The 20,027-nt window shown below is 43.7% G+C and overlaps 1 protein-coding gene across 1 annotated transcript; it reads left to right on the top strand.

Annotated features, from left to right (window-relative positions):
- The first annotated feature begins 5,467 nt into the window (after positions 1 to 5,467).
- Positions 5,468 to 15,820, top strand: LOC146045916 (toll-like receptor 5). Its single transcript, XM_083165039.1, has 2 exons — positions 5,468 to 5,536; positions 13,720 to 15,820. The coding sequence occupies exon 2, from the start codon at positions 13,725 to 13,727 to the stop codon at positions 15,672 to 15,674; it is 1,950 nt and encodes a 649-aa protein (XP_083021165.1). The 5' UTR covers positions 5,468 to 5,536; positions 13,720 to 13,724; the 3' UTR covers positions 15,675 to 15,820.
- Positions 15,821 to 20,027: the final 4,207 nt, after the last annotated feature.

The following is a 20,027-nucleotide window of genomic DNA, read 5'->3' as shown; positions in this document are numbered from 1 at the left end:
CTTTCGGCTCAAAATGCATAAGTGGGAGTAAGAAATCCTTGCAGACATCCTTCAATCCCTCTTACCACACACACTCAGTAGCCACCAACAAATGAAAGTAAAGTGAGAGGATGCTTGGCTCCAGTCACATTGGGTCAGATACCTTACCATCCCTCCAGCCATAGGCGCCGATTCCGTGGGTGCGACGGGGCCTGAGCACCCACAGAAAATGCTAAGCACCCATGGTCGGTCCGGGCAGGTACCAAGCGGCCCATAAATTGGACCCTCAAAATCTGTCCCTGGCCCTCACACAAGGCTACTGTGTTCCCAGAGGTGCATTGCGGGCCAGCGTGCATCGCTTTATGACATCACGTGGCACCACAGACCCGCTTGCACTCAGAGAAATAGGTAAGGGACTGCCAGTCCCAGCAGCCACACACACAGCATAGAGGGAATGCCAGCATGGCAGCAGAAACAGGTAGGCGGTAACCCTCTTTACCCTAATCCTAGGGCCGGGGACCCTGGCTGCACACCACTACGGTGACCTTTTTATTCCTTGAGCACCCACTAGCAAAAACATAAATCGGCACCTCTGCCTCCAGCGGGTCAATTGGACACCGTACACCTACTGAGGACTGGGCCATTCATCATTGGGGAACTGCTTCCATCCTTTATCGCGGTGAAGTTACAAAGCAATTTGAGTAAAGGGGAATATTACCTCTTGCTCATGTGACTACCAGTTTTTTCAACACTGGATAATCCATTCTACTAAGGTCCTGAGATTGTGTCACAATTAATTACAATTATTTTAATAATGATTTTATTACCAATATATGTTTTATTCTCTTTATTATTCTTGTTTTCATAATTATTGTATAGTGGTATTATATATATTCTATACCCAGTAAACATTAGTCACCTCAAAACTTTTTATTATCGGATCATTAGTGCTGCTACTTTGTGTTTACTTCAGCAATTTTGCCTGATTTGGGCCGAGAAATCGGAGGAAATTGGGCAAATTGCATGTGTTCTAGACCCGATCTGATCAGTGCCTGTAGGATCTGTCGGATTGGACAGCTTCAAGCAGCACTTACTGGGTTTGTAAGCGATATATAGCATGCAAAAGGATTGCATGCGTTATATAATATTGTTGTATTTTGTGAACTGTTTTGATGTCACAATAGTAACACATCACCATTCCCGCCGCAGTGTTTCCCCTCTATAAACATCTTGCTTAATCACTCCTGTGTTCTTAAATAAAGGAAACCCTTGTGTAAACATACACTTATGACATTATTACTGAAGGAACAGGACATCACACTGACAAATCATTCTTGTGTTGCCTAATACAGTGCAAGGAACCAAGATTCTTACCCAAGACAAAACTTTTATTGTTTTAAGTATGTTTTTATTGGGAACAAGCTATACAAGAATGTTCCAACTGGTACAAGCACAGTAGTGATAAAAGATAATGGCGCTAATTTAGCATCAGTTGTAGAACAGTCGTGGGCCACTCATGGCATTGATTGGCAACCATCAATTGTGAGCCAAACAATGGCCATCCTTATTTATCATAAACAGTCCCTTGGTGGGACTAACCACTAATCATGAATATACAATTAAAATCATCACAATTTATGAAATCAACATTATTTGATACTATTACAAGGTAAACAAGGTAAGGATTAACATATAGCTTTTCCAGGCCAATCTTTTAGCCAGGCTTGTCTACCCTGCTGGAATTACCGGGAGGCTCCCTAAAGGATTGCCCCCCCCCCCCCCCCCCCGGGAAGGTGGGCAATCCTCCCACATTGGCCACGCAGCCCCTGCACCCCCTTCCGTGCTGCACTAAATACCATTTTTGTGGGTCCGCAGAGAACCAGCCATTCTTAGGTTCATTAACGTCACTTCTCATAAGCAGCAACCAGGACTCAACTGGCTTCAGCAAAAGTGGGCAAGGAAAATAAGGAGTAAATAGGACAGAAGAGTGTTTGGGGAACGCTAAGAGAAAAATTTGGTTGTGATGGGCACAAGGAGAAAAGTATGTGGTAGGGCCAATGGTAGAAGGTGGGTGTATAGATATGATACGTGAGGTAAAATTGGAAAGACAGACACACAAAGGGGGAGAAAGAAAGGACACCGCAGAGGCCTCAGAGGAAGGGGACACATAGGATGAAGAGGAGGAGGAAGGCCACACAGGAAGAGGAGGTGTGGTGCTTAGGACACACAGTATGCGGGTGATTCAGGTTGGCTCAGTAAGCAGCAAAATTTGTGTCCGGACATCTGCAGCAATGTAGAGAGAAGCGCTAGCGGGATCCAAATCCCCCGGTATGTACGGCCTCTTCCTGATGTACAATCCAGCAGATCAAATATAGCTGGGGTCCGCGCCAAGCACACATTCCAGATATCCTTTTTATGGGGACATGACCCATAATGTGCTGGGCATTCCCCTGGCACCAGGCAGCTCTCTGCCCCATCCCTCCCATGCTAATGCCCGGCAAGTAATACTCGCCAAAGTCTTACGCAAGTCTGGACTGCCCATGCTTATTTGTAGCCCTGTGTATTGTGAACTTTATTCAAAGCTGACATTATTATGACTGTAAGTCGAAGTTGTGGCTTTTTCCCCCCCTCACAACTTGCTCTTACATTAATTGTGCACAACTTTTGCCCTGTCACTAGGCTGCTATATACACATAAAGTTTGCCGTGCAAAGGGTTTAGAGGGTACGCAGATCCAGTCAAAGTAGAGTAATAGCATGTCATGTGAAATGCATCTCAATGTGACCACATAGCAGGCGCAAGTGTGCATATCAACTTTCTGAATACTTGCTAGGTGATCATTGTAGGGGGCGTGGCCATATGCTTCTCGTCATTGTGGCATAATGCAGCAAATTGAGGGCCATGAAGAGGGGGTGAGGTCAAGATGACATGATTCTTAAAAGTGGTAGGAAAGTGGATGTTACAAGCTGCAGCCACAGCTTGTTTCTGCTTGTCTTGTTTTTGTTGCCTTTGTTGGTACCTGAAATCCAAGTTTTCTTATGTATCCCTTGTTTTGGGAAAACCTGGATATTGGGGTCCTTTAACCCCTCGTCAAGAGGGAGGTACTGTTATGAGTCACCTCTGGCGGGTCTGTGGAACTGCAGCCTGACTCATGTATTTTTTCTGTGTGCAGTCCCAGCTGCTACATACTTAGCCCATTACCTCTATGTGTCTGGCTGTCCAGCTGCAGTTAATCTGAGTATCAGGAGGCTTGTCCTTTCCCAGCCATTCTTATTGTGACTTGCTTCCTATATATTACAGTGTGCCCTTTACCTAGCGCTGGTTATAGGTTATTTTCCTTGAGGTTCTGCATGAATCCTGAGTCTCATTGCTCCAGCTTCCAAGCTCCCTGTCTCAGTCCTAGTTCCAGCTTCCAGGATTCTGCAAACTGTTAAGCTAAGTTCTGGGGTTTTGATACCTGCCTCATTATACCAGTGTGAAATCCTGTTCTACTGCAGTCCTGCATGTGTATTTATACAGACTAAGCTCTTGACCTGCTGTTGTCGTGAACCTTGCATTTATTCTGCCTAATAACATCCTTTGCATTGTTGCATTCAAGCCTGCATTAATATGCTGCATGAATAACATCTTATGTATTGCTGTATTTAATCCTGAATTTCTGTCCTGAATATGTAACACTGTGTGCAAACGCTGCAGTGATTCTGATTAATGTCTACTCCTGTGCTCTATAAGTGTCCATCTCTGCTTATTCTGCACTTTTGTACTGGGCCACCGATAGTTAACAGTGCTGCTTTTCAGATTAGCACTCTCTGCTGTTTGTTTGTATCAGTTTACTTGTGTTAGTTTTTCCTGTGTATTTTGGGGGTTCAGTTGGTTTATCCTGTTTTGTGAGTCTCTTCCCTGGGGTTCCTTACCTTGCACAGTCTCCAATAGCAGCCTTGTCCATGGAAAGACCAGACAGCATCCCAGTAGTTGGTGGACCTAATCCACTAAGGGAGCCGTGGGTGTTATTGGTGAAGGTTTAGCTTGCAGGAGGCTAGAAGACCACTGTGCAAGTGTAACACCACTACCTAGTACTATCTGGTGGCATTCATAACAGTGGAATGGCGATCTTCTTTGCTGGGAGTCTGTGGGGATTATCAGAAATGTATGAGTACCCGCCCCTGAGGTTTCATGAGATTAGGCAAGTATGGCCATGGGTATGATATTGAACCATGACCCAAGGGTGGGGCCAAATGATATGGAGATCCTGGCCTCACACCCGAACTGGTCAGCTTCTCAGGCCAAGTATGCATCAGTCACTTGTGCTTCATAAACTGCCTTTTTTAAAATAAATATTTAAATAGGTAAAGATTCAATCATGATTAATTAAACATAATATTTAAAGACAGATAAAGACCATGTGACCCATGTATTCTACCCACTTTTATACAGTACCTGCACATGCACACAAATCCTCCACCTACACTCCATTCACTCCAACTGCACAGATGTTTATTGCATTTATTAAAGATTTTTAAAACTTTCATTTCATAAAAATACTTTATTCTAAAACAAAGAATATTGTCAATAATACTTGTCAGCACCATTGTGAGATGGTGATAACAGAACAGGTGTAATCAAATCATTTTTTTTTATTGACACTACAACATAAAAAAAATGCATAAGTGAAATTCCAAATTGTAATTGTACTAGCACAATACTTGCTATTCAGGCTTCTAAATATTGGGCACACCCTATAGGAATCCTGTGTTTCTCTCACGTGTCTGCAATGCTTAGGTGGGCAGTGCAGCTGCAGGTGACCTCTACAAGACCACAGGTAGGAGACACCACTGAGACAACATAGTTCTTTTTTTGTGTGGTTCTAAAGAAGATCATTCAACTACCCCCTTTGGTTTCATGTGTCTTTGAGTATGTAGTGTAGGAGAGTGCTTGTCTGCTGCATTCTTATTTGCTAAATATCAATTAGTGTTCCTTGTTTTCTGTGTATTAGCCAGAGGCGTAATTCAGGGAGGCAATGGAGTCATCTGGCTGCCAGGCTCCTGCTTCCAAGGGGGCACCTCTCTTCCCCTGCAAGCTTGAATCAGTTGATTGAAAGCCATCGATATCGCGTCTGGGGCTGACATACATACACGTGTGTGTGTGTGTTTGTGTGTGGGGGACGACTAAAAGTTATCTTGCCTCCGGGCAACTTGGTCAAACTTACGCCACCGGTAATAGCAATTAGATTGTAAACCGTGACCTAATTTTTATTGTATAAGGAAGAGGGTTACAATACATGTTCTATGAAGGCGTAGTAGTAATGGTGATTAGACAGGATGTTATCTTTGATGTAAACGGAGTGTGGGAATCTCCTAGAAAATTTCCTCCTCTTTGTTACCAAACATTGATTTGTTTGCGCTGACGTCAGCTGCTAGTTTCCTCACTAGTGACTTGCATCTGCCAGACACTTAAATACAGAAGCTGCAGAGGGCACTACATTCATGGACGGGGATAACACCATCTTCTACTGACAGCAGACGTTCTAAGGAGACAGCATTCTAGTGACTGAGACATCAGTAAGTATAAGTCTGCCATATGTTGCCTTATATCACTATTACACTATGCTCCAATTCTGTACAGGAGCTTTACTAACACGTGGACTTGCTAATTGCTGATTGATTAACAGGTGCTGCTGCAGTTTAATTCTGTATTAGTAAATCATACATGCTGAGTGCTCATTTGCTAGAAAATTCGAACCCTGCTGCTTGTTCCTCTTCAGCACTTTACCCACATTGCTACAGCAATATCCCGTTAAATTGAGAGGGCTAACCGAAGAAACAATAAACAAAATAAATTATTAATGAACAATAATAAAAATGAATTAAATGAAATTAATATGTTACTGAGGTACTTCAAACTTTAAAAAAGCTGTGAAAATTTTAATCTTTCCATATTTTCACAAATACGTCGTCTTCATCTACATTGTCACGGTTCTCATGCAATTAGGATGGGCAACTGTGTGACCTCCATCATGGTCATGGTGATTGTGACACAGGACATCGATGGTAGGTACAGTACCTATTCAAAGTGGAATGAGGTACAATTAATTTTACTTTCTGTGTTTTTGCACGTTTTTTCTATAAATGGACAAAACCATGTTGTACTGCTGGTGGGGCAGATGTAACATTTGCAGAGAGTTAAGGTCCATACACACTGGGTGACTATGCCCATGATCGCTATCATCGCTGGGGGGAAAGCCGCTCAGTGCATACACACTGGGCGGCTTTCCCCTGCCCGGCACCGTCAGTGGGGAGAGGACGGTTTTGCATAGCGCAAGCCGTCCTCAAAGCCGCTCATCTGATGGTAACAGTGGCGGATTCAGGGGGGGGGCACCCGGGCACGTGCCCCCCCTGTCATTTTATTTTGTAGATGAGGACCAGAGCTTTCCAACAAGCCCAGCCCCGTGTCTCTAGCCCCCAGGGAACCGGAGATATCGCCTGGCAAAGCTGTAACATTTTTTCCCCATAGGATAATATGGGACCCGTCAATTCCGACCCCCACCCGGTTCCGACGGCTGCCAGTTCCCCCCCTGGCATCACAGGAGATTGTGGTTGATGGCATTCAATTCCAAATCGCTGGGCCTTCAATATGATACCAGGCTGGTCCATATCGGTCAATCGGTTCCAGAGATATAGCGTGTAAATTTATTTTTTTATTTTTGAAATGTAATTTCATGGCTGTTCATGTTCTTTGAGGGCAGATTACTCGGGAACCAAATGTTCCAGTTTCACTGGACCAAAATCATTCAAAGCCCACTCAAAAGTTCTTCAATATGATACTTGTCTCATGTAAATGGGTCAGTTAGTTCCGAAGATATAGCCGGTTAAATGAGATAACTGGTTAAAGAGGGGGAGGGGTGGTTTTCTCTCCCCCTCACACCAGAAAATGCAGGGACTAGGCTGGTGTAAAAGGGGCCAACCTGGGAATGCATTTTCTGGTGTCAAATGGGTATTATTTCAAATAGCTGGGACCTGCAGTGCTCGGAATACAGCTAGGCTCTGCCACTGTCAGTGGCTATCACTTCTGCCTGGCAGCGGCTGTCCCCCATTTACCGCGAGCATGTATTCCCCCTTGGCAATGAGCATGTAATCCCACATGGCAACGAGCATGGAACCTCTGGCAATGAGCATGGAACCCTTGGCAATGAGCATGTAGATAAGCAGCACTTACTGTATGTAGCATAATTTTTAATAGGCATTATGTTGTTTGGCATAATACATAATGGACATCATGCCGTGTAACTTAACGTGTAATGGACATTATGGTGTAAATGTTTAATGCGTGCCTTTGGTGGACAATGTCCCTGTTTATGAAGTGTATTGTGAATTTTGTCTTAATCTGTGTGGCATTATGTGAATTCTGGCTCAATCCGTGTGGCATTATGTGAATTTTGTCTCAATCCGTGTGGCATTATGTGAATTTTGGCTCAATCCATGTGGCATTATGTGAATTTTGTCTCAATCCGTGTGGCATTATGTGAATTTTGTCTCAATCCGTGTGGCATTATGTGAATTTTGGATCAATCCGTGTGGCATTATGTGAATTTTGGCTCAATCCATTTGGCATTATGTGAATTTTGGCTCAATCGATTTGGAATTTTGTGAATTTTGGCTCAATCTGTGTGTTATTATGTAAATTTTGGCTCAATCCCTGTGGCATTATGTGAATTTTGACACAATCCATGTGGCATTGTTTGAATTTTGGCTCATTTCATTTGGCATCATGTGTAAGGGGCAAGTATAATGGGGTCTAGTATTTTGTAGCATAATGTGTAGAAGTTGTATATGGTGTTGTACACTACACTCAAGGATACGCCCCTGTTGAGTGGCCACACCCCCTATTCCAGAGCGCGCCTTCGGCGCGCGCACAACTACATCCTTCACTTTTGTTGCCATGGTGGGCCTATTTTTAATCCCATTCCCACCCTCTCTCTGCCACTCTCTTAGCATGTACACTGGCACCACTAACACTGGCCCTCCCCCACCTAAACCCTGTTTTATCATGGTGCCCCCCCTGTCATTTTATCCTGGATCCGCCCCTGGATGGTAATACCAGCAGATGAACGGCTTTCCTGGTGGTGATGCTGGAGAGAGCAGCAGCGCTCACCACTCCACGCCGGGGCATACACACTGGGCGGCTTTGAGCTGAAAGCTGCGCAAACCTGCTGTTTTGAGCGGCTTTCAGCTCAAAGTCGGCCAGTGTGTATGGGCCTTAAGATTTAGGTGAGGTTTGTTCAAACTGAAGTCTAAATTGCAGTGTAAAAATAAAGCAGCCAGTATTTACCCTGCATAGAAACAAAATAACTCTCTGTGCACATGTTACATTTTCCTCATTTGCAGTGCACATGGTTATGTCCATAAGGGAAAAGATGTCCAGATATACAAAGATGTCCAGTCATTATTTTTGCATCAATCACCGACAGCAATCTCAATCTCTGTAGCTCACATGGTTTGGGATGTAAAGTATATCCCATCAGGGCCGTTTCTAGACCATTTAGCTCCCAGTGCAAAGAAATAAAAATGCGCCCCCCCCCCCAAATAAAATAAACGCGGCGAAATAGGGGGAGTGGTTTATTTTTTAAAGGGGTGTGGCTTAATATAAGGACGTGGTCTAGCAGGAAAACAATTACCTTACATCTCACTTTTGCAACCTGCATGTCCCAACATTGGTTACCGCAGGAATTGTCATTGTCCTCCCGCACTTAAGTTGGCGGGCTGAAGGCCACACAGTGACATAAAAATATAAAGGCCCACACAGTGACCTAGTATGCCTCACAGATCAAGGCCAAACAATGACAGGCTACTTAAATCATTATACACTATTTATCAGTGATGCCAATTACACATTACGCCGCACACTGTGATGGCAATTACACATTACGCCGCACACTGTGATGACAATTACACATTATGTTGCACACCGTGATGACAATTACACATTATGTCGCACACCATAATGCCCATTAGATCCCACACTGTGATGCCCATTACACACCACACTGTGATGGCAATTACACAATACTCCCCACACCGTAATGCCTATTACACATTATGCCCCAGGCGCTGCTGCCGTACAACTGATGCCATTTACTAATATGCCCCCACAGTGCCAGATATGCCCCCACAGTGCCATACATATATGCCCCCACAGTGCCACACATATGCCTCCACAGTGCCACACATATGCCCCCACAGTGCCACAAACAGCACAACTCACTGTCTCTGGCCCTGGGTCTCCCCCTCCAGTCCCCTGCCATATGCCCCATACAGTGCCACATATATGCCCCCACAGTGACACATATGTGCCCCCACAGTGACACATATATGCCCCCACAATGCCAAATACGCCCCCACAGTGCCACAGATATGCCTTCACAGTACCACACATATGCCCCTACAGTGCCAGATATGCCCCCATAGTGCCACAGATATGCCCCCACAGTGCTTCAGATATACCCCCACAATGCCAAATATGCCCCCACAGTGCCACACATATGCCCCCACAGTGCCAGATATGCCCCCACAGTGCCAGATATGCCCCTACAGTGCCACACATATGCCCCTACAGTGCCACAGATATGCCCCTACAGTGCCATACATATGCCCCTACAGTGCCACAGATATGCCCCTACAGTGCCATACAACTTACTATGGCCCTGGGTCTCCCCCTCCAGTCCCCAGCTGCTGCCTGGTGTTGGTGTCGGTTGAGGTGCTGCTGCTGATGCTGCTTCTTCTTCTTTCCATTTCCATGGGAGGGGAGCGCATTGCGCGTCTCTCCTTCCCCTTGTCCCTGAGCCGCCAGCCATTCATGCCTCGCGGGCTGGCTCCTGATTGGCTGCCGGCCCGCGAGCGCTCACTGATTGGCTGACAGCCAGGCCCCAGTGAGCGAGGGGAAGGAGAGACGGAAGATGCGCTCCGCTCCCCTCCCCTCCCCTGGGAAATCACTCAGTGTCAGTGAGCGAGCGCCTGATGTCGAGGCGGCAGGGGAGAGGGGGAGGAATTGAGGCGTCGGCGGCAGCAGCGTTGGGGGGAGCTGCCGGGCGCCCTAGCTGTTAACAGAGGCGGACAAGCCGTGCGGCGCCCCGGGCTGCTGCACGGCTTGTCCGCCTCTAGAAACGGCTCTGTATCCCATCACCAATTGCACCAATTGCACCAATACTAATCCCATATGTACTAACATATGACATTAGTTTCAAAAGGGCAGCTATTCCGATAAAAGCTGGCCTATGCGATGCTCTCCGGTGCCTGGACTTCCGGATCTGTTGCGCCGGCATGCACAGAGTGATGTCAGCAGCCATGGGGCATGCTGGGAGGGATCCGTGTTGGATCCCTCACACAGGGCTTTGGAAAGAAGCCCACGGGCTTCTATAGGGTAATGACAGTAATAGCTGCAGTTACCCTCCTTATCAGAGCCCCAGTCCTGGGAGTTTAGTACATTTGGAAATGGGGTAAAAACTCAGAAAACTGTGTTTTTGACACATTTCTGCCTTACTACATCCCTCCATTGTTCTGTGAATAGATATAATGCATATATTTTTTTCACACAGCCAAAATATATACAGTGGGGGAAATATACTACGATGGGAGTTCTATTTCACATGAATGTTGCTATGGGCAACCAATCAGATGCTATCTATTATCCTCTAGAGCAGGCTCGTCAGCTGTTGTGAAACGACAAGTCCCATCATGCCTTGCCACAGTTTTGCTATTAGGGAATGCTAAAACTATTGCAAGGCATGCTGGGATGTGTAGTGTCACAACAGCTGGAGGGCCAAGGTTGGACATGCCTGCTCTAGAAGGTGCTAAATAAACAGTAGATTCTGATTGGTTGCCTATAGAAACATCCCATGTGAAATAAAACTCTCATCTTAGTAAATTTTCCTCAGTGAGTTATATGTTTAAAATAACATATTAATAACATAAGCTGGCAAAATGTAACTCAATATGATTTATATATTTCCTCTGTATCTAATGTATTTGCCATAGCCTATGCAGTGGCATATTTTACTACTTTCTATTGCATTTAGACCACTTTGGCTTACATTTTAAGCATATTTATAACTGAAGGATTTACTTGCTGTTACTGTTACTTGCTGTTACTGCTTATACATTAAGGGAGGTTATCCTGATTTAATTTAATTTTTAGCGCATGTGCAGACGTTTGATGCGAGCTTGCAGAACCTAGCAGTGTGGGCGGGGGCGTAGAACTGAGGCGGCACAGCCCATGGGAATGCCCAGCATATGTCAGCTACCTGGCCGCTTCCCACACAGGGCGCTCGGAGATCTGAGACACCACAGAGGTGTCTCAGATCTGTGAGCGCTGGAGAAATGCCTTGCAAGTCAACCAAGGCTGCCTTTCGAGTCAACCAGAATAAGGTCCTAAGTGGCTAATTTAGCATGGACCGCTAATGTGAGAATTTGCAGTTAATTGAAAGGAGTAAGCTGCTGTCCAGACAGAAAATAAAACGTCCCATGCTAACTGCAAAATAATTGCTTATGGATCGCTAATTGCTATCAATTTGCAAAACCTTACACAATTCCTGAGCAATCAAAGAGGTTTTTTTCCCATCTGAGACAGGGTGGAAGTGATAGACCCTCCTCAAAAAACACTGGCTTCCTGTAAGTCAAACTGCGAGGGGATTGCGTTTATACTTTATATGCATTTCCTGTTGCTATTTCCCCTCCCCTCACAGGGGCAAACGCAGGATTTTCAGAAGGGGGTTTCCAGAGGGGCGGAGCAAAGCACGGAGATGGACACTTAGGTGACCCAGTATATGCTTTGATGTCCCGCGGGTGGTAGGGGGTATTATATCCACCGCTCAGCATGTAGGGCCTGCATCAGTAATTTTCACTAATTAGGCACAACAATAATGTTCGCACCCCCCCCCCCACCACCACCTGATTTATAAAAAAGCCAATAACTGACATGTTCTTTTTATTATGAATACATATTTACTACGTAGGACAGTTTACAGGGGCAGTATCTGCATGTCCCATCCATTTACACTCTATTTAAGATGTAATATAGTACAGTACAGTGGATATTTTGCAGTTATTGGTACATTTTGGGCTGACAGTAATATCACAGGCATCCAAGTGCCGCCCCCAAACATGTGCCGCCCCTAGGCACGTGCCTAATGGGAAATTTGGCTCTGCTAATTACCCCTTTACTGCACAGATGGTGGGAGAAGGGGGCATTGGGCTGAATGAAGGGGCCCTGATACATAACTTCCAGGGTGGTAGAGGATGTTTAATATGCAGAGGAGGGGTGTATAGTGGAGTGGGCTTGTTATTCATAATTTTCTGGTGGGAGGACAGCTTGCTTGACTGCAGATATCTCCAGTTCCCGGGAATAGATTTCTTAGATTTTAATGGAATTAAAAACTAGAGAATCCCACCTACCAAATGGTATTGGTGAATAGGGGATCAGAGTTCAGGAGGCAGAGCAAATCTGCCAACAAATATATAACTACATACCAGGTGTGTGGAGATGGAGCAGTAACCAGCTGCTGGAAGGCTGATATCTCTGGTTCTGGGAACAGTAGAGACAAGCTGCTAGTGTCCCTCACAGGGGGAGAGTCCCAGCTTTTGGAATATACCCTCAGAAAAACTCTGTCAGACAGAACCTGAAATATTTGACTGGGAATATCAATTAACAGGCTTGGATGGGGACCACTGCTTTGAAGTCAGATATCTCCGGTTCCGAAGGTCCGATTTTAAAAAATTCTTGTACTCTTGGAAAGAGGGGACCCTCAGCTTTCAGCCTAGGTCCCTTAGACTCCTGGGGGGGTTTCTGGGTACTCGGAAACCCCCCCTGCGTGCGCTACTGCCTCACATGTGCAATACATACTGTGCACATGCGCAATTATTTGATAATTGCTTGATTTGTGAATTCTCTATTTAACAATCCATGCTAATCTGGGAAAGATTTATATCAGTCTGTACCTCTGTACTAATTTTAAGTGTTTCCCAATATGTTATATAGTAAAAGTTTCCATTGTTTCATTTGCTTTCAATTCATGTTACTTTGTGTTTTTACAAGTTGGAATGTGTCACAAAAAGTAGAGGCAAAAATAATATACCTGTATTATGTTATGATGGTGGTCAGGTCAGGTTTGTTAGGTGTAATGTTCTATAGCTGTATAGACTGTATTAGAATTGTACTGTATTATACTATCAAGTGATTGTTATTTGTCTGCATATTGCACATTTATAACACATAGCAATTGTCTTGTCCTGCCCGTTCTTTAGTGCTGTTACCATTTCAAAATGTAAAAGTATCAGAAAGTATCGGGTTTAACTAAAGCCTGGGAAGAACACTGTTACCCAACAATGATTGAGTTCTGAAAATTGGCTTTAAGCTACAGAAACCTGAGCATGATACATTATGGGGGAAATCTACTAAGATGGGAATAAGACTTCACATGTGATGTTGCTATGGGCAACCAATCAGAATCTACTTCTTATTTATTTAGCACCCACTAGAAGATAGTAGACAGGATCTGATTGGTTGCCCATAGCAACATCACATGTGAAGTCTAATTCCCATCTTAGAAGATTTCCCCCTATGTGTCATATTTATATAACCTTTTACATATTCTTCTTCCCTCTTTCATGGAATTTGGGGAACATTTTTCATATTTTTATAATCTGTTTCATAAGGTTTGGTAACAAAATGTATTATCTTCTTTTTATTACAGGTATCATGTTCCTTCCAGCTGCCGCCCTGCTATTTTTGGCCCTTTCTTCCACATTTTTCCCAACCCATTCTTCTAACTGTGTCTCATATCTGGCCAATTCTCGCTTCGTTTACTCATGCCAAGCTCAAGGTTTAGTCTCTATTCCATATGTTCCGGTTAACATCCAAGTTCTCTTGCTCAACTTCAACCATATCCCGTCCATTTCCCAGCAATCATTCCCTAATCTCACCCAGCTGCAAGACCTCTCACTTGGTGCTCAGAACAACAATGGCTCCTTGGTTATTGAGGAAGCTGCTTTCAAAAATCTGGCTACTCTCACAACCCTTGACCTTGGAGGCAACCGCAACCTAATTCTGCACCCTAAAGCTTTCATAGGTCTATCCAGACTACAAATACTTCTCCTGGACAACAATGGACTAGATGAAGCTGTCCTAGAATCTGATTTATTTTCTGAGTTGATCTCATTGAGGAAGCTTGACCTCTCTTTTAACAATCTACGAAGACTACGCCCAGATCCTAGCTTTTTAAAGTTAAACTCACTCTCTACCATCATTTTGAAACTCAATAAAATCAACCAGCTGTGTGGAGAAGACTTACAGAACTTGCAAGGAAGAAGATTGTCGCTCCTTGACCTCTCATCAAATCCTCTCCAGGTTACAAACACATCATTGTGCAACAATCCTTTCATGAACATTAGTTTAGGGACCCTTGATATTTCTTCAATGGCGTGGAATACAGAACAGACTGAAAACTTCTTTAAAATTATATCTGGTACTCAAGTGGACCAGGTTAAGATGAGGCATGGATCTTTGTTGGGCAGTGGATTTGGATTTAATAACCTAAAAAATCCAGATAAAGATACTTTTTCTGGCCTGAATTTTAGTAATGTGCGTATATTTGACTTTTCCCATAGCTTTACTGCAAAGCTGGAGCAAAATGAATTTTCTGGGTTTTCTAAACTATTGTCTCTTGATATATCTTCTAACAAAATATACATCATCAGACCTGGAGCATTTTCAGGTCTAGGAGAACTAGTAAGCCTTAACATGTCTGGCAACCTCATTGGAGACCTCACAAGCAGCACTTTGGAAAGCCTCTGGTCTTCTTCTCTTAAAGTTATGGATCTCAGTGCTAATCATATTGGAGTCATACAATTTGGAGCAATGGATGGCCTGGTCTCCTTAGACTCATTAAACCTAAGGGACAATGCTCTGAAATACATACCACCAGTTAAGCTCCCAAGTTTATCTGTTGTACTATTAAACCAAAACCGTATCTCAGACACTTATGGTATCACATCCTTCTGCCCTAACTGCAAACTTCTAGATCTTTCTAGAAACCGGTTAACTGATCTAAGGTCCCTGAGAGAGATTCTGGAGTTAAGGTCTCTGAAAATCCTCGTGCTAAGCAGTAACCAACTTTCTCAATGTACACCTCGACCTGCTGTTAAACCGGTAAACAATAGTTCCTTGCTTTATTTGGATCTATCAGATAATGACTTAGGACAAGTGTGGAAATCTGGACAATGTTCAGACATCTTTAGAAATTTGGGACTATTGGAGACCCTTACTCTGTCCATGAACCGCATATACTCTTTTCCTGAAGATCTATTCCAGGGGTTATCGAGCCTTCACACTCTAGATCTGTCAAGAAATGACCTCAGACTACTCCCACAGGAACTGTTCACGGACCTAAAAGCATTGAATACTCTAAGTATAAGAAGCAACAACTTTGTTACTCTCTCACCTTCCAGCTTTAAGCCTCTGACATCCTTAAAAAGCATTGACCTGTCGGAGGTGACATTGATATGTAACTGTGGTCTCAATGACTTCTGGAACTGGATAAGGACAACTAATATTACTGTGCAGATCAGCAACTCTGAGAAGATTTCTTGCCTTAGGCTTTCCCCATCTGTCCAGGAGATACCATTGGAAGTCTATTTAAAGGACTGTTAGTTGTTTAGGTTTTTTTATATCATTTTGCCCTGTATACAGAGATAGGATATGTCAAGTTTAACATCTGTAAACTATTTATTTGAAGCAGTGTAACAACTCCATGTAATCAGCAGGAAAAACGTCTATAACGAGTTTTTAACTTGAAACGCTCCAAAGTTAATGGCAGTAATGATGTGTATAAAGGTCATAAAAAAAAACGGAATTAAAAGCCTCTGAGAATTGGTAAAATTGGTACAGAGTCATGAGATTATGTATTGACTTCCTGATGTCCCAAAAGCACTCAAATACAGGTGTCACTACCAGGGCCGGTGCAAGGTTTCTAGACACCCTAGGCAAAGCTACACCAGACCGCCCCTGCATCCCAAAAATGCAAAACATTTTTTACCACTAGGCAATACAGAAATAATTTAAGTGAACACTAGACTATACATAGGGGGGTATGCAATCGCTGTCGTGCTCACGCAGCCATCTCCCGACGGGGATAATGCTGTCTTCCCCAACAGCATTGAACAGGGTTTCTCCGCAGAACGAGCCCGACATCACAAGCTGTCGGGCTCGTTCTGCCGAGAAATGCCGGAAATAGGTGAGCTCCCGGCCTGAGCTCATCTATTTCCGTCCTTAACTCGTGGCCACGCCCCTTTCTTTCCACTCCGCGGCCGGGACATTGAATCCCGACCGCCGAGCTCCAGTCGAGCAAAGCGAGAACGGGACAGGGGCACGGCTGTCGAGCTTGCTCAACAGCCGTTCCCCTGACATTGAATACATCCCATAGAGTATTACTGTGTCTGCCATACAAGCTGGACAGCATTTACAACAATACTAAAAGCATTTTTTGACCACAAGGTAATTTGGATCATATTTTTGTGACCCTCAATCATATCATCTCATGCAGCCTGACGTCATTCTAAAATGGGTAAATCGGAGTTCAGGTATTACAAACGTTGGGAAGGAAAATGCAAAAAACCTAACTTTACAATTAGGAATTATAATTATTTATTACAAAGGTAACATTAAAAAAAAATCTGGCCCAAGAGTCCAGGGCTGAGCCAGGTCGCAGCGGACAGGACGGGCAGGAAGGAGCCATAGATGACATACAGTTCATCGCACCTTGGGAGCAACTCATGTGCTATAACACCCGGTGCTTTTGGCTCTCTGCCTCTCCACTGTAAGCCGGAACTTTGATGTTCCAAGTGAATAGTGTGGCAGTGGAGTCTTAGAAGTTCCATAGTTGCCACCTGCAAGTATAACAAGGATAGACATCATTGATTTTGCGATCTACAGATTTGATGGTGCAACCACGGAACCTGGATCTCTAGATGGCTGCCTAATGTTTAGAGCTGTCCCTGCTTAACCATTTAGTTTTAGGAGGATATTTAATCTCCCGCCGCCATTCCCGATGGGGGAAATGGCAGTGGGGCCCTATTCAATGCTGCCTTCCACGACAGCATTGAACAGGAATCATGGCAGAATGTGCTCAACTTCACAAGCAGTCGAGTACGTTCTGCCTAGAACGGCCAGGAATTGACAAGCTCCCAGCACCAGCTCGCCAATTTCCGTCCGCTTCTCGTGGCCACGCCCCTCTCTCAGTGCTTGGCAGGCGGGACATTGAATCCCACCTGCAAAATCCCTGTTGAGCCGGCCGAGAACTGGACAGGGTCACTCCTGTCGGGCCAGCCCGACAGTCGTGACCCTACATTGAATACCCCCCTTAATCCTTATTGTAATATAGCCCTAATATAGTACATATTTTAAATCTGAACCTACCCCAAATAAATGCTAGACTTAAAAAACAATAGTGCATGCTCCAGTTGTAACCCCGTATTTTTATTTGCACATCAATATAATGTACAATTCTAATACTATCTTAACAGGGAACTTATTTTACAGCCCAAATCATTTATAGCCCTTTTATTAAATAAATCATTGAACAGCATGTAATACTATTTGCCTTGTTACACAGATAACATTGTCTCTATGTAGTATGTACGTTAAAAAAATACTTCCTGCAAATAAATAAATCATTCAGCAGACTTTTAACTACTGAATACATCATTTTTGGTTATAATTGGCAGTTATTGCTTGTGTTAATAAACAACAACAAAAACAAAACTGAAAGGTGTCATGGCATACTTTATAATGCACCAGTACCAGTGATGACACCAGCAGTTATATGTGATGTCATCAGATTATAATTCCTTATATATAGATGTTATTTATATCTTAATCATTGTATAAACATATTAGCATAATCAAAGCAGATTGATAATCAGGAAACTGCACTACTGATTGCTTATGAGAATAATAGTGGATCAAGCCCTAAATTCTGAGCTCTGCAGAATGCCAAGCTGCCACTAGGTGGCAGAAGACTGAACTTAGAACAGTGGTTTCCAACCTTTTTTCTCTCCCATACCACTTGTTTAGGCTTTTCATTTATAAGTACCCCTCCTCTCAATTTGAAATGTCCACAGTACTTATGAGTGGAAGTGAGCGGTATGCTTGTCCTAATATTAAGGAGTAGCCGTGGACTAGTATATGGTCAGGAATCAGGTCTGTCTTTGTCTGGTCGCTGGCTGTGTATAGTCTCCAGAGTTCCCGCTAACGCCTGTAGGATTAATGCTTCTTCCACCCATGTCAGTGCGGGCAGATGTTCACAGGTAGCTCTCAGTTAATTGCTGGTTGGGCAAAAGCACAAGAAGACGCTGATGACGCTGCAGATGGAACTGGAAATAACACAACGTGGCTTGTTTCCATGCCAATGGTAGACTTCTTTTGCCATTGGGAGACGTTTTCTTCTTCCGCCATTACCAATATTATTTCCAAGTACCCCCAACTGGTCTGCAGAGTACCCCCAGGGGTACTAGTACCCCAGGTTGGGAACCACTGACTTAGAAGACTACCTGACCATGGAAAATAAAGTCTGTAGCATATGGTTACTTTGAGGGGTGTAAATGTGGTAGACAGAACGCTTTAATACATGGACGACCTCTGCTTCTGTACCTATTGTCTATGCAATCCATCCTGTCTGAATGGCGCCTTCTACTGGGTGGATTGTTGGTTTTTCACTGTAGTAATATCTGCAATTGTACCAATTGTCATCTCAGTTTGTGTATTGTTAGTACGTGCTGGATGGTTTCACATCGATTGATTCTGACAAGTCTACCTTATTGTTTATTATTGTAAAATCTAATAAAAATGACCGAATTTAAAAAAAATGTGGTAGACAGATCAAGGTTTCAAAATGTGGAACAGTCATATTAATAAAACAACCTGAATCTGTTGAGATTTTGCATATTGTTTGCAACAATACTGTATATTTGCTGTGATATTTCTTTTCTTCTCACTAAGCCCAATATACTTGATCAATGTGATGCCTATGCAATAAATTCCAAATGCAATTTGACCTTGTGTGAATTCATCACTAAGTATATAATTATGTTTCCGGTGTATTAAATGTTATTTTTTGTGAACACTGGATTGTCTGCAACTTGGAGGCACTACCATCATTTATTGGATGTGTTGTTTTCATACCATTATATCATTAACCAAAATAATTAAGGACACCAGATACCATTAATTATTAAACATGCCAAAAACCCAACATAATAAAGAATATCACATGGCACTTGGAACATTAAGCGAAGATTAATTAGAAATTACATCTAATGACCATCACCAGGGCTAAATGTAATAGCCTTAAATTTTTAGGAGGTATTAGATTTTGGGCCAAATGTATTAAGCCTTAACACGTGATAAAGTGGAGAGTGATAACTTAACTGTCATTTGATCAAATACAGCATGTCAGTTAGGAGCTGATTGGCTCATAGTTTATCACTGTTCACTTTATCACTTTTTGAAGCTTAGGGGGTGATTTATTAGTGATAGGACGTGGCCGAATTAGGCCCTGTACCAATGGTGGGGAGTCTGCACATGCGTATATATTTGCACGTTTGCAAATCCCCTGTGCGAACCCCTTTGGCGAGTATCACACCCACCGAGGCGTGCGCATGGGTAGGGGAGCAAGGGGGCACTCTGGGGGGGGGGGGGGGGGGGGGGCAATGGCCTGGAACAGGGGAATGCCCAGCATTTTATGGTCATCCCCAAGAAAACGCTGTGCGTTCCCTGTTAACACAGATGGGCTGGCTAACATGTAAGATGTGTTTAGTGTCTGTATATACAATGTATTTTCACACACTATTCTGTCATCTCCATGTGGAAAATCAAATTCTTTTGGGTGCTAATATAATTATTGGGCGCCCAATGTAGCAATTCAGTTGTTCCAAGCATCCATTAATTATTTTGACCAAATGGACAGTGTTATCTCTATATAGCGGCAATACCCCATCTATAGTCATG

The sequence above is a fragment of the Crinia signifera genome, chromosome 11 (assembly GCF_055691185.1).
Source record: "Crinia signifera chromosome 11, ASM5569118v1, whole genome shotgun sequence".
NCBI classification, from domain to species: domain Eukaryota; kingdom Metazoa; phylum Chordata; class Amphibia; order Anura; family Myobatrachidae; genus Crinia; species Crinia signifera.
Note: the sequence above shows the minus strand (reverse complement) of the source record. Positions and strands in the feature narration are given on the sequence as shown.